Genomic DNA, 15,957 nt, shown 5'->3' with positions numbered 1-15,957 from the left:
AATGTTTAGAAGCCCTGCCGTACCTACTACTGACACTACTTTTACTTTATACCATACAGGGGTTGAAAATATATTTATTACTAGCTGATGCCCGCAGCTTCGCCCGCGTGGATTGGTCAGATCCCCTGCAGCATCAGGATTGAGGAGTTGGACTCCTTTTTTATGAAACAATGTCGCAAAGTTCCTCTATCGATTAAAAAAGAAATGACGCAAATCGGTTCAGAAATCTCGGAGATTTCGGTGTACATAGGTAGAAAAACACAACTCCCTTTTTAAAAGTCGGTTAAAAAAGTAGCCTATTTTACGCCCTGGTCAATCCTCTACTTGCCTGTGAAAGTCCCGTCAAAATCGGTTCAGCCGTTCCAAAGATTAGCCTTTTCAAACAGACAGACAGACAGACAGACAGACAGACAGACAGATAGACAGACAGACAGACAGACAGACAGACAGACAAAAATTTTAAAAACGTGTGATTCAGCTATGGTATCGTTCAAATAACCATATGAGCTTAATATGAGGTAGTTATTTCGAAATTACAGACAGACACTCCAATTTTATTTATTAGTATAGATTTATATACATTTCCTGATACTTTGATCATTCATAATCCATTCCCTGGACGCATATGTGGTTGGCGTAATCGTGTTTGTGAGCTCCCGAGTCATAAGATGTGGCCCACCCGAGTCCCAGCCTCCATCAATCTTTTCCCCGAGCCTGGAGGACTGAGGTCACTCCGCACCTTCGTCAAAGCTATTTTTATCCGCAAAGTTTTCGCTCACGATTTGTTTTATGTTTGTTGTGCGTAATAAAACTGTTACTCATCTAAATCCAGAGTGTTATGTGAACCCTAGCGAAAACTTAGTGCTATTATGTTAACGAATAAGCATTAGCCTTATAAAACTCGGAGTCAGTGCCGCACCTACGACGCGACTTTAAGGTACTCATCAACGCAACGTTCGTTGACCTCTAGCCTCAGCCAGACGTTTTATTTGCAATATATTGCGAACTACTAAAAATAACAGGTTTTTTATTTTTCGTGTTTTTTGTGGTATATTATCAATAATCATAAGTACTATCACCTGTATTCATTTTTGCTATAATTACACCCTGTATAAAAACTAGACAAGTAGTTTCGGGTCACGTACATTGTAGGGTTCCGTAGCTACCCGGCACAATTTAGTACTAGCTGTTTTACACAACTCCATCTAAATAATTTTCAATGTTTATTCGACTCCAAGTACTAGGGGTGGACCAACAAATCCCTGAAAGGCCGCTGACGCACTGGCGGTTCCTCTGGTACTGCAATTAATGTTCATGGGCGGTAATCACTTGACATCAGGTGAGCCACCTGCTCGTTTGCTCGCTATTTTTATTTTATTTTTTAAATTATAAGCTGGTGGGCTAATTCGTTAACTTGTAAAGCCTACCTAATTAGTATTTTTTATTAATTAGCAATAACTTAAAAGTATCTAGGTATCTAGGAAATTCCTTAATATACGGGTACTACATTCAAAATGTTAGTCCACATCTGGCCACATTTCCCTTAACAATGCAGCAAAATGTTTAGTATATTGTACAATTAGATTGCTCGCACGTGTGTAGAACATGGAATAGGTATTTTGTGAGTCGGCAGCAGCACGGGAAATGTCACTGACACGTAATTGGAGGGTGCTTGTTCTTCAGTTTACTGTAGAATGAGGGTTGCGGCGGGCGGCGTAACATAACGCTGCACGACTGTTATTTGTACACAGAGTATTGTAAAACGGTTAAATTAATATCAAAACGTTTAAGTTAAACTGCAGTTTTATTTCACTCATACTGTTTACACAATCTTATCCGTATTAAGGACGGTTACCTACTGGCTACTTTAGTTTCTATTGAAACTACTCTAAGATTATTCTGTTTCAAAATTAACAGGGCTCTCTCCGTCACTTACTCCATACAATCGTAGTTCCAATTTCATTTGAATATTAAGCAACCATATTTTGCAGACGTATTCTAGAAACTAATATCTGTGCCTGAGGTGTTTTAGATTTTTCTACAAATATGTAGTTTTAATGTTACAGGGGCTCAAAGATTTGTATGTGAATTTTTAAGACCGCGTAACTTTGAAACCGAATATTTTAACAGAAATCTGGAAAACCACAGGCATAGATATTAGTTTCTAGAATATGTCTGCAAAAATTCATGGACATTGGAACTACGTTTGTATGGAGCGAGTGACGGAGAGACCCCTCTTAAGTAGATACCACCCTATTAAGAGAACCTATAGGAACATTATTTTAATATTCCTATAAGTTTTGGTAAGCATGGTTTGTGGGGATTTTAATAAAATCTCACCAAAACTTAATTATACCGAGAATGACCTACCTCATAACTAATTATTCCAAATTAAAACTATCATTAATATTCATATACTAAACTTATTATGTCGACTCGTGACATATTGAGTCATGAGATGGCCATGAGTCGTGACCATCTAGATATCCTTATTCTCAGCCATTTAGTTCTCGCTTGTCTGCATTTACAACACTCAAAACCGAAAATGGCAATATTTGGTCAGGAAGAAATAAAAGATTACAAAACAACTCTGCAACAAGTCTTTGCCGAATTCCTGGGCACATTCTTGTATTTGTCAATATGTTTGCTAGCTGGGACCAACGTTGAACCAAACATTGAAGCGATAGCGTTGGCAAATGGTCTCCTTGTTGCTTCAGTTGTCCAAATCATTGGACAAATATCCGGAGGGCATATCAACCCAGCCGTTACTATTGGTGTTTTTGCACGTGGACATATTAAATTGCTCAAAGCAATCCTCTATATAATTGCCCAAATCCTTGGCAGCCTGCTTGGAGCATTATTGGCATATGCAGTCACTCATACCAACTTAAGACAAGATCTTGGAGCAACTGTGTTCGCGATGATTCTCTATTAATTTAATTCGAGAAAATACAAGTTCAAAATAAGCGCATCAAAAAAAGGACTGTCTGTTTACGCCGAAAAGAACAATAGGCCAGCGTCGAAAACACTCCAGAAACGTAAACATCTATTGTCTGCGGGTTTTTATGACCCACTCGAGGTGTCCAGAAAAGTCGGAGAAAGAGATAGGCTTATACGAAAGCAAAGGACAGACGGAGCCTCGGAATACTATATAAGCGGACGTTTTCGGCGACGGGACAGTGTGTATGTGTGTATACTCTTAACAGTGAAAAGTGCTGAGAACTGAACAGTGGACTCTTAAGTGAAATTAAGTGTAGTGAATTAGTAAAGTATTAAGTGTAATTAGAAATATTGTTGTGTGTTGAATAAACGTGATTTACCTTAATAAGTGTTTCACTGTAGTTGTCGCACGTACCTTGACGTACCTACCTACCCGCCAGTCATAAGGTTACTTAGTGCTGAGTGCGTTACAATTGGTCCTTCGAACCGGATCGGGTTATTGTAGTAGGTAAACCAGGTGAGGATGCCGACAACAAGATCAGAATCACGCTCAAGGATTACGGCGGAATCCATGGCGAGAGATGTGACTGTGAGTATACCAGTCGAGTCTACAGACACGTCCACTACCAGTCAATCTACGTTAAAGACGCCTCCGCCCTGTGTAAACGTCAGAGCAGTGGGGTCCCCGGTGCAACAGATCGGGGACGTAATCAGGGGGAATACAGACCCTGCCCCCACAGAGGGGGGCATTCCGGTATTCACTTCTGGTACTATCGACGTTTCACCGAATGTTGAGCCTTCTGGATCATTCAGGATGAAAGACAAAATTAAGGAATCACGTCAACAAGCGCTGGACGTACGAAGGACTTCTTTGAACCCTTATAAGTCTACGCGTGCGGATAACGCGCACCCGTTGCCGAGGAAAGAGAGGTCCGAAGTTGAAAAAGAGTTAGCGCAGAGGGAGTATGAAACCGCCAAAGCTCTTGAAAAGCTGGCTCGAGCGAAATTATTGGCATTGCAGGAACAAGAGGAAACCGAAAATGAAATTTACGAACAAGAACAACATGTCGAAGAATGGGTAATCCAGGCTTCAGAAGAATTTCAAAATAAAAGTCAGCACCAGGCGTCAAGGCAAGATGAAATATCGACAGTACAATTACTTGTACAGGAAATTAAGAAGTTAAATGCAAAAGATAGAGATATTATAGAGTTGCCTTCATTCAGTGGCGCAAGTGCAGAGTGGCTAAATTTCAAGAAAGCTTATTTTGAATCAGCTGAGAACTTTTCCCACGCAATGAACCGAGCGCGCCTTCGCAAGGCTCTACGAGGAATTGCCAAAGAGGCAGTGGAAAGCTTGATGAATAGCGTTGATGATCCAATGATCGTAATGCGGCACCTTGAAGATAGATTTGGTAGACCTGGATCTTTAGCACTAGCCGAGTTAGAAAAAATGAAACGGATAAAACCAGTGAAAAATGATCCAAGAGATATTTGTAGATTCGCCAGCCAGGTAAAAGCCTCTATATCTGTCATCAAAACCTTGAAGAAACCACAGTATCTTCACTCACCAGAAACTTCCAAGTGCATAAGGGAAAAAATGTCAGTGAACATGTTCGATAGATACGTCGCCTTTTATAGCCGATACAGAGATACAGAAATAGCTGACTTAGAAATAGTCGATTTATTCCTTACCGAAGAAATACAGAATTATGGAGTTTTCGCTCCACCTGAAATTGATGATACCATAACGCCGCAATACGTAAATTCAAGAAAGACAGTTCACGCTATGTTAGAGCCAGAAGAGAGAAAACAAGAATCACTGTCGACGAGTCGAGAAATAGCCATTCGCACAGTTAAGAGATCATGTAACTTATGTGATGAGAATCATGGCCTATTAGAATGCAAGAAATTCAGAGAAGCAAGCGTAGATGAACGATGGGAAATTGCGAAGAAAGCTAAGATATGTTTCAAGTGCCTTCGTTACAGACACCAGAGGCTGGACTGCAAGGCTCCACCCTGTAGAAGATGCAGGAGATATCACCATGTAGCTCTTCACTCTGAAAGACCCACACCAACTGCAGTCCAGCAGAAGAACGAGTCGTGCAACAATGTCGACTACGAAGATGAAACATATCACGATGAAGATGATTATTATTGTGATGATGAACCAGAAGAGAAAATTGTATCCATCAACACCACAGTGACTAAAGGAAAGGTGTATCTGAAGATGGTGCCAGTGAACCTATATGGCCCAAAAGGAGAAGTCCGAATGTTAGCATTGTTAGATGAAGGATCTACAATTACGCTGGTAGATTCCTCGATCGCAGAGAAGATTGGAGTTGAAGGAAAGAGAGAACCATTGACAATAGAAACAGTTGGTGGAAACGAATTGAAGAAGAATAATTCCTTGAGGGTTAAGTTGAAAATAAAAGGCGTCAACGGTGGAGAAATAATGACAATGGAAGCCAGGACAATAGACGATTTGAAGTTGTCAGAACAAGAAGTTGGCACGAAAGTAATAAACGATTGTCCTCATTTGGTAAAAATCAGAAAAGAACTCGTTTACGCCGGTGAAAAGCCTAAGCTTCTTATAGGACAGGACAATTGGGAATTGATTGTCACAAGGAAACTATTAAAAGGAAAGGCCACCAAACCAGTGGCATCACTTACAAAACTAGGATGGGTTCTGCATGGATTTGACACAACTGCTAATGCTGTAGTTAACTTCGTTAACCACTGCCGAGCTAAGGAAGATGGAATAGAAGAAATCACCAGAGAACACTATAAACTGGAGTCTTTGGGAATACAACCTGATTTGCCGAGTAATGACAATGACCGAAGAGCCTTAGAAGTCCTAGAGAGTACCATGAAGAAACTACCAAGTGATCAATACGAAACAGGACAGCGTGGAGAAGATAGAAAGAAGAAACCTGAAGAATATCGAATGACTTCGGTAATCTTTGGAGCTGCATCATCTCCAGCGACCGCCATATACGTCATGAATAAAAATGCTGAAGAATACCGAAAATCTTTTCCTGAAGCAGTAATAGCAATTGAAAGGAAACATTATATGGACGATTACCTGCAAAGTTTTAGGACCACTAAAGAAGCAAAGCAAACTGCAGCAAAAGTGAAAGAAATTCATGAAAAGGCAAGTTTTCACTTAAAATTCTGGGCTAACAACGACGCGAGAATAATTGAGGAATTCAGGGAAAAGATACAGAATGATTCTTTAGAACACACGAAAGAAGAAAAAACTCTTGGTTTAAGATGGTTGGTAAAAGAAAATGCATTGGCCTTTAATGTTGGTTTACGAAATACCTTAGAAGAAATGAATGGAAAGAAAATTCCAACCAAACGAGAAGTAATGAGCGCTGTCATGTCAACATTTGACCCATTGGGATTTACGACACATGTATTGATACAGGGGAAGAAATTAATTCAAGATATTTGGAGAACGAAAATTGACTGGGATGAAAAAATTCATGAGGATCAAGTGAAGTCATGGTTGAAGTATTTGGAAGAAGTATCCACTCTAAAAGAATTAAAAATCGCAAGATGTATCTCACCGTACTCGCAAGAAGGAGAATTACATACCTTTACAGACGCAAGCGAAGAAGCATATGCCGCAGCCGTGTATTGGCGGACTATAGGAACTGATGGGAAGATACACGTTACCCTAATTGCAGGGAAAGCAAGGGTCGCACCGACGAAACCCATTTCGATTCCAAGGCTAGAAATTCAGGCTGCTTTACTTGAGACAAGGTTAGCAGCAACAATAGAACGCGAAATGGATCTACGTGTGCTAAAGAAAGCATATGGGACCGACTCAAGTACAGTGTTGCAATGGATTAAATCTGAGCCTCAAAAATTTAAAACCTTCGTAGCTCACCGGCTGGCTGAAATTGAGGAAACGACGAACGTTGGAGAATGGAGGTGGGTGCCTACTAATCAAAATCCAGCCAACGATGCGACGAGAGAGACGCTAAACAAGTTTGACCAAGCAGCAAGATGGTTCCAAGGCCCTTCTTTCTTGCGCAAAAACGAAGATGAATGGCCCGTGAAAAGATATGACAAAGCGAATGAAAATCTGGAAGAGAAAGAAATAAGGCGATATGTTGGAACGATGAAGATACCAATGATTGAGTTAGCAGATTCAGAAAGACCTTCATGTTGGCCTAAGCTGCTTCAAGCTACTGGAAGAGTTGACCGATTCGTGGATCTATTAAGAAAAAGGAAGAAGAATACCGTCAACGCTGCCAAGCAGAAGAAAAAGAAATGGAAACCAAATAGAAAAGCCCAGAGGAAAAACGAACGAACGATAATAAGAAAGAACGCAAATTACGGACCGGCAAACTACCGGAGGAATGCTAAGACGTCCGTCGAGTTAACGTGGTGGTTCCTACAGAATCATCGCTTAAAACGTAAGAAGGTGCTTTGGCACCGCGGGGAGATTGTTCGCGATGATTCTCTATTAATTTAATTCGAGAAAATACAAGTTCAAAATAAGCGCATCAAAAAAAAGGACTGTCTGTTTACGCCGAAAAGAACAATAGGCCAGCGTCGAAAACACTCCAGAAACGTAAACATCTATTGTCTGCGGGTTTTTATGACCCACTCGAGGTGTCCAGAAAAGTCGGAGAAAGAGATAGGCTTATACGAAAGCAAAGGACAGACGGAGCCTCGGAATACTATATAAGCGGACGTTTTCGGCGACGGGACAGTGTGTATGTGTGTATACTCTTAACAGTGAAAAGTGCTGAGAACTGAACAGTGGACTCTTAAGTGAAATTAAGTGTAGTGAATTAGTAAAGTATTAAGTGTAATTAGAAATATTGTTGTGTGTTGAATAAACGTGATTTACCTTAATAAGTGTTTCACTGTAGTTGTCGCACGTACCTTGACGTACCTACCTACCCGCCAGTCATAAGGTTACTTAGTGCTGAGTGCGTTACAAACTGTACCATATAAAGATTTGAGAGCAGACCAAGTCTTTGGACTTGAATTTATTATGACGTTTATATTAGTTTCTGTTGTTTTAAGTGTTTTAGATACGAGAAGATCTGATAGAGGACTCGGATCTGGCCCACTGGCTATTGGTTTGAGTATAACAGCTTGCCAAGTGTCTGCATTTTTGTATACTGGATCATTAAATCCAGTACGATCTTTGGGACCAGCAGTGGTGATGAATATTTGGACCAAACATTGGGTGTATTGGCTTGGGCCAATTCTTGGAGGTGCGGCTGCTGGTTTAATTTACAGATTTATTTTGGCCGATCGTTACCGGAGAAGTGATGAAAACTAAGCACGTCAGAGAACTGGTATGAAATAAATGATTTAATTTATACTATTACTGCATTTTTATTAAAACGGCAAGTTGCAATCTAGAAATTCTGTATACAAGAGCTGAGGTCATAATATTATATGCTAAGATTATACCAAAAAAATGCGAATGTGCGTGTCTGTCTCTCTGTTAGGTACCTTTTCACCACTAGACGAAGTGTCATTCTTCACTCCTCCGCTGAACCGATTTTGATGAAATTTGGTACTTACAAAGATAGTTGGTATCGCGGAGCTGGATATAATCCCGGAAAATTAAAGAGCTTTGACAATTTTTAAAAACTTAATTCCATGCAGTAGAAGTCATTTGCAATTTTTTTGATTCCATTAGGTACAGCCCTTGACTGCGATCTCACCAGGTGGTAAGTGATGATGCAGTCTAAGATAGAAGCGGGCTAACTTGAAAGGGGTATGGCAGTTTTATTAAACCCATCCATCTCATCGGTTCCTACAGTCATCGGAATGCTAAATCGCTTGGCGGCACGACATTGACAGTAGGGTGGTAACTAGCTACGGCAGAAGCCTCCTACCAGGCCAGACCAAAGAGAATTTAGAAAATTACAAATTCCCAAACCCAGGGGGGGTTTGGGAATCGAATCCAATCCAATCCCATCCATCAGCCTGTAAGCGTCCACAGCTGGACATAGGCCTTTACAAGAGCGCGCCACCAAACACGGTCCTCCGCCTTCCTCATCCACCCGCTCCCCGTTACCTTCTTCAGGTCATCGAATCCTTAATAATATTTATATTACCCCATTACATTATACAAAATAAACAAGCGTATTACTCAACATAGTTTATTGTGGTCCAGTTGCATAACAGGCGATTAAAATTACATTACAGTTACCGTTAAAACCCGGTTACCGTTAATGGGTTAAAAGTCAGTATTCATACTTACTTGTGCAAGTCATTACACTTTTATTGGTAGTCAAAATTTAACCGTAACAGTAACTTAACTTTAACCGCCAGACATGCGGCTGGGCCTAAGTCTGCTCTGTATAAAAGGCTCTTGTCCTCGGCTTAAGTAGGTAAACCACTCTCGTTATTTGTCTAGAGTTCTAGTCTGTCTCGTTTGGACAAGGAACTAATGGTAGGTGCCATAACTAGATAACTACTCTATTTATCTCAAGGACTTAGGGTTCTTTATAAACAAATAATATATTATTATAGTAGCGTCAGAGTGAACTAGAGTGAGGGAACTCTCGGTTTCATCCTGAATTGACAATATCCATACTTCCATACTATAATATTATAAATGCAAAAGTGTGTCTGTCTGTCTATCTGTCTGCTACCTTTTCACGGCCCAACAGCTAAACCGATTCTGACAAAATTTGGTACAGGGTTAGCTTATATCCCGGGGACAGACATAGGCTACTTTTTATTCCGGAAAATCAAACAGTTCCCACGGGACCTTTAAAAACCTAAATCCACGCGGACGAAGTCGTGGGCATCCCCTAGTGTCAAATAAATATTAGGCAAAATGGGCTTTCATAGGGCTACCTGCTATTCTAACTGTACTAACATAAAAAAGTAAGAAGTGTTATTTCGTGTACGATGGTACGGAACCCTTCCTAAACATGAAAAGTGCTTAAAAATTCATGTAAAAAAATGCTATCGCGCATCGAGCATCGGCATTGAAAAGATATTTTACAGTTTTTTTTTAATTAGGTAGTGTACCGTTTTTGGCGTAACAAGGGCAGTTTTACGTAATTTGAATGTTCCATTCACCAGAATTAAATTGTAATGATGTTGAACATCCAAAATTCCTTTTTAAGACCAAAGTCTTTGAATTATGGGCTAACTATGAGCCTCGTAAGAAATCTCAAAGACACAACGGGCGATGGAGAGGGCTATGCTTGGAGTTTCTCTACGGGATCAAATCAGAAATGAGGAACCAGAGAAACCGACACAGCTCAATGGGTTGCGAAGTTGGGCAGCTGGACACACTGTTCGAAACATTGATAGACGGTGGGGTCCCACTCAAGGTGTTAAATTCAAATTCAAATTCAAATTATTTTTATTCAATTAAACTTTTACAAGTGCTTTTGAATCGTCAAAATAATCTACCACTGGATTAGAATGGAGACCTCGCACCTATAAGCACAGTTTTGGAAGACCTACCTTAGCCGGGACGTCATCAAAGTCAACGAGTCGAAGGGAGCCGCTGGATTCAGGCGGCGCAAGAACATGGCGCGTGGAAGTCCGTACAAGAGACGTATATCCAGCCTTGAACGTCTATTGGTAAAAAATGATGATGGTGATAATCATGATGATTACGAATATCAAAGCTGTGGTGACAAAACAACAAAATATTGATTCTCGGATTGTTTCCAAAATTAGAAATGAAATTGAACACGCAACCCACATGCAATCTCCTTAGTTGTAGATAATTACTACAACCTGATGGCCAAATGCGTTTTGGTTATCAAGTTGTGCTTTTAATAATACTTATTAGTAAACTACGGTAACTACCTATAAGTATAAACCTACTATCTAGTAATTACCTTACCTAGGACGTCTACGCCTACGGACTCTACGTAGCAGCTGTTCTACCTATGTTTTTCTAAAATCTAAATAAAGTTTTGGTACCATCTTTAGTAAATTAAAAGAAAATGTGCTTTTTGGGGTTGCAAATGTTTTCCAACGGATTACGTCCAAAGGTTTTTCGTAAAGGTTTGTAACTCGGTATCCTTGATTGATAGTTACAATAGGTTTCCAAAAGGTGGCGCTAAACATGAAAGTTAATGTTCCCAATCACTGGGATTTTACAGGAATTTTAAAGGCATCAAATGAAAACATACTTAAGTATATTATCTATTTAAAAAAAGGGATTTTTTTTGTTTGACTAGGTACTTCTGAAGAAACTTTTTAAGTTCGGGCCTCGAGCTTTATGAGGTTAAATCATTCACTCATTCGTTCAATACACAAGGGCGAATTTTAATCATGACGTCAACTGTGACGTCTTTCCAGTGTTGTCAGCTGTTGGTTGTATTTATTACATTTTTTGTAACTTTACTTACTTTTTTTTCCATCTTAAATAGGTAGCGTGTAAGTAATTTTTGTTTCAAGGCAATTCTGTTGTCGTAACTTTAAAGAATATTGAGAAAAACTAAATTTTAAGAATATTTTGATTTGAACTACCTATCTAACTAAATTTATTATTTTTATTACCTATTTTATTTGAGTTCTTTGCTTGTCCTGCCGGAATTTGGATGCATAATTTTATAATATTAATGCGCACCTATCCCAGCCAAAGAGGTGCATATTTTCATCATCGCCATTCTTCTTACGACCTCATTTCAAATGTACCTAGCTAGATAAGACACTCAAAAAGATGGTAGTAATGCAAATTTTTCTTTGGACTTTTTGATTTTTACAAAAAATAATAAAACTTTGCATTTTTGCAACAAAATTGTAACTTTCGACTCAAGGGCTCTGGCAACACTGCTTCTTTCAAAAATTTTCATTCATAACTTTCAGTTTTTCAGTACCTATTTTCCAATTTTCGTAGTGCATATTTTCAGTTGATTTTGTTGAAAATGAATCAATAAACATGACTGTGCTTTGAGTAGGGGTGTAGAAGAGTTTTGTTTACCTGAAGAAGGTGTTATTGTGTTTCTTACCGTGTTAATTTGGTGGTAATGGACGCGACCTTGTGTGACTATGAAGAGGGTGAGATTCCTATATGGCAAGAGCCAAGATGCGAGCCTTTGGGGGCACCAAAGGAAACGTTATGCGATGAAATACCTTCAGAACAACTCTCGGGTGATAGGATACATGCACTGGAAGAGGAACAGGAGATATTATCGTCATCTGTGTTTTCTTTGACGTCGCATTTAGCGCAGGTAGAGTTTCGTTTGCGACAGATTTTGAAGGCCCCACCGGAAGAGAAGGATGCTATGTTACAAGCTTTGGAGCAGTTTACTTCCCGAGGTGTCGATTCGAGAGGGGTTCCGCAAGGAAGTGCAGGGGAACCGTCGTGTACTGAGTGCGCCGAGTTGGAAAGAAAGATTCGCAGTCAGCGAGCCAGGCAATCACATTTTATCGAAAGGCTAAAAGCCCAGTTGAAAGAGCTTGAACATTTCGCTGCAGGTACGTCCTCCAATGATGACAGTAAACACAGATCGCTTATTGACCACTTGAAAAGAGAAATAGATCGCAGTTTAGAGGAAGGGTGCCATCAACCGCTTACTACGGAAGAGCTGCGGCACCAAATAGACTGTGCTGTTAAACAGTATGCAGAAAGACAGCTTTCCAAAGAGGAAATAATTAGCAAACTCCAAGCTCATATTGATGACATGCAGAAATTCATAAAACTCATGAAAAATGAAGACATCAACAGTAACATAAAAGCAAAGCCAAGAGAAGCGAAAAAAGTTGGAAAATCTGAGTCATTCGAGAAGAATTTTCATCGCAACAAAGTCAATGACGAACTCAAAGCTGAGACAATTAATTTAATGCGAAAAGCATCAGCTTTAATCCAAATATTTACTGTATCCCAATTTGGTTGTTCCCCAAACCAGAACAAAAAATATGATAGGAAATCATCCACTATTGTTACACATTGGGGGAATCTAAGAGCTAAATTAGAGATGTCAATAGACTCTGTACTCCATATAGTGTCTAGGGATAGATCTCACATAGTACCTGATAGTTACGACAGTGAATCAGAAGAAGGTGGTATTGTAATTGATAATGCACCTCTCACAACGGCTGTACGAAGACACTTGGCAATGAACTTGAGGGATTTACTCCAACATGGGTTGGTGAGCCCTGAGTCAACATCTCTAGTGCCTATGATTGGCTGCTTTCCAGTCAGAAGATCTTCAATGTCTCGCTCATTACACATATGGGAGCTAATTTTACGTTATTATGAACTTAATGATGGAGACAAGTTCAATTCGACCCCAGCAAGGAAACTCAGTCAAAGTTTCAACTTGGACATTGTAGGGGGTACAGCGATTACTAATAAACAGAGTTTACTGAGTGCTATAGGCAGTATTTTAGCTTCGCACACCCCTTATAAGAGAAGTTACGATGCACACTTCAAAGCATTTGTATGCGCTGCACTAAACGTACATAAACTTGTCATTTGGTTCAATATTATGTTAAAATGTAGATCGTTAATTGATTCGCATTATTCCTCTACAAGTTACGTTGTTAACACCGGGTTTCAGGATGCTCTGCAAAGTCTTGATCGCTTGACTCCATACAATTTTGATCTGCCCGTTGATCTTGCGGTGAAGCAGTTTCAGAATATCAAAGATGTATTTATGTAGGTTAAGAGTACACTTTTATACTAGGTTTCCATGTGCATACATGCTCAGCATTTTTGTGAAGCAAAGGTCTGGTCATCAATTTAGTTTTTGCCTAGGCAATAGCTTGAGAAACTGTCTTTTTGGTGGCCGACTTAATAAAATTTTATCATTTACTTATTATGTTAGAGAAACAATGTACCTAAACAATCAATTTTTGATTAATTTTATTGAATCATGTGAGATTGAATGTTTCAGAAAGTAGATTAACTTTGGTATGTATTATTTTAGAAGACTGGTCTACTTAGTGCTGTTTGAACATAGGTTACTGGTGTCCTGGCCGCCGACCCATTTCAATCTTGTGTTGAGCATGTATCTATGTGGAGGCCCAGCTTTATACATAATCAAAGAAATGCCTTCCACTGTAGCTATGCATTTATGATAGTACTTAGTAAGATGTTATAAGTAAGATGATCTAGTCCAAAGATTTAAAAATGTATGATTAAGGTGCACTAACAAAAAACTAGTTTATTGAATCAGTCAGCTTTCAGTTAAATTGCAAGGAATGTCAGTAGCAGTAGGTACATCTGGTAACTCACTAGTAGTGTGTGACCAACTTTTATTTTCTTTTTAATAACGAATATTAGCCATGCTAATCATGACTTATACTCCCCTTTCCCCTCCAATTAAGCGTAAAGCTTGTGCCAGGAGTGGGTACGACAATAGTGCAACGGGTGGGGTTTGAACCGCCGACCTTTCGTAATTCAGTCCGCTCCTCAACCGTTGAGCTATCGAGGGCCGAGGCTCTACATTTTACATGACAAAGTAAGACATCATGATCAACCCATCGCCGCCAGCTCACTAATGAGCACAGGTCTCTCACAATGAGATGGGTATCCTTCAAGAACATTTAACAAGACCTAAAAATCATAATGAACGTATTTTTCAAAGGAAATTATTAATCTTGATTATTTTAAATGAAGTAATGTACTTAATTGATAGCTTTTCGCTTTGTTATGTTTAGAAAAGTCGGAAAGTGCGAGTCGGGCTTGCATATGAAGGGTTCTGTATCATTTCAGATCTATGCTTTTACTTGTGCTATAAGACATCGCTACTTGCCAACTAACGCAAACCCGCAAACGGGAAACTATACCTACTCGTAGATACTTACCTATTTCATAGAAGTTCTGATAGTAACTTCAAGTAAAACCAAAACCCATGAGTAAAAGCAATGTTTTATCGCCCATAAGCTAAAATATAACCAAAATGTACAATTTATTGTTTCTGATCTGAAAAATGTACCAAAGATTTAATTTTTTGTTAATTTTAGCCTGTATAAAATATAGAAATAGAATAGATATGTTTGACTGTTGTATAATTAGGTTTCTGTATAATTAGCAATTGTTAATTTTCTGTATTCTGTTGTATAATTAGGTTTTGGTATAATTAGTAATTATTTATTATTTTCTGTAGTATTATGTTTTTTTTATATTTACGTCTCGTCATTTGTACCTACTTAAAATAGTTATAGCATCCAAATGAAACATCGAGATAACTTTTTACTTATTATATATTTAATAAGTCAAAATAAAACTAACATTCCATCTTTAACATTCCAAAATATTACAACTAATTAATTAGTATGTCATAGATATTCTTGAGGGATGTTACCTAGATCCATCAGTGTATAGCTGACGATTGCGTTGGGTAAGCAATGTTGACCCAAGTCGGTAACTGCATGACACCGACTCTTTGTATTATGTATTGTACATTACTACTTGTTTATTATGTCCATTGCATGAGTATAATGCATACATTTTGAGATCTCACTCGCAATTTTATCTCAGTGACAACTGTCATGACAAAAATACGATTATTGTCCCTATTTTAAAGGTGAACACATGCCAGTTAGCACATAGACAAAATGTACGCACTAAAACCAAATGTGAACATTTCATATCGCCTCAGAAAGCATGTTAAGCCGACGCGTAGGTCCCGCTATTTATCTTAGTGATAAATCTGATAGTAAATGGAAATTCCTGTAGTCATTATTGGGATCTGGGAGCCCACCACTTTACTATCGCAAATAAAATCACTATCAATTATGTGACTTATAGAAAGAAGACTCAGCAATGAGAAAAATGTACGAGAGATCTCTAATAATAACTTACATTCCTTAGCATTGTTGTGTTATTTGAATTTATTATATTAATACCAAAGAAGTACCAAAAATTGTATTTATTATTAAGAGAAATCGCTGAATATAATGTAGTTAAAGCAAAATATACAAATGAGTTTTATTTTCTTCCAGAAAATAGGTAAATAAAAAGCATGATTAGTCTCAATGTTTACTAATAAAGAATTATTACTATTGATAAAATAAAACCATTTTTTATTGTCCGTCTGAGTCTTGCCAATATTT

At 38.7% G+C, this 15,957-nt stretch overlaps 2 protein-coding genes across 2 annotated transcripts; both read left to right on the top strand.

Annotated features, from left to right (window-relative positions):
* Positions 1-2,471: 2,471 nt before the first annotated feature.
* Positions 2,472-8,287, top strand: LOC123872904 (aquaporin AQPAe.a-like). Its single transcript, XM_045917490.1, has 2 exons — positions 2,472-2,909; positions 7,899-8,287. Exons 1-2 carry the CDS (start codon positions 2,546-2,548, stop codon positions 8,243-8,245), a joined length of 711 nt encoding a protein of 236 aa, XP_045773446.1. The 5' UTR covers positions 2,472-2,545; the 3' UTR covers positions 8,246-8,287.
* A 3,459-nt stretch (positions 8,288-11,746) lies between these two features.
* On the top strand, positions 11,747-14,805 carry LOC123872901 (RUN domain-containing protein 1). The gene has a single exon (XM_045917486.1). It carries the CDS (start codon positions 11,922-11,924, stop codon positions 13,557-13,559), a length of 1,638 nt encoding a protein of 545 aa, XP_045773442.1. The 5' UTR covers positions 11,747-11,921; the 3' UTR covers positions 13,560-14,805.
* Positions 14,806-15,957: the final 1,152 nt, after the last annotated feature.

Source organism: Maniola jurtina, chromosome 16, assembly GCF_905333055.1.
Source record: "Maniola jurtina chromosome 16, ilManJurt1.1, whole genome shotgun sequence".
Lineage (NCBI taxonomy): Eukaryota > Metazoa > Arthropoda > Insecta > Lepidoptera > Nymphalidae > Maniola > Maniola jurtina.
Note: the sequence above shows the minus strand (reverse complement) of the source record. Positions and strands in the feature narration are given on the sequence as shown.

What these genes read in the sequence shown, in the direction of transcription:
- LOC123872904 (XM_045917490.1), top strand. Translation starts at nt 2,546, where the DNA reads ATGGCAATATTTGGTCAGGAAGAAATAAAAGATTACAAAACAACTCTG. An exon ending in AAGACAAGATCTTGGAGCAA is followed by an intron (nt 2,910 to 7,898) that starts CTGTGTTCGCGA and finishes GTGCGTTACAAA; the next exon opens with CTGTACCATATAAAGATTTG.
- LOC123872901 (XM_045917486.1), top strand. Translation starts at nt 11,922, where the DNA reads ATGGACGCGACCTTGTGTGACTATGAAGAGGGTGAGATTCCTATATGG.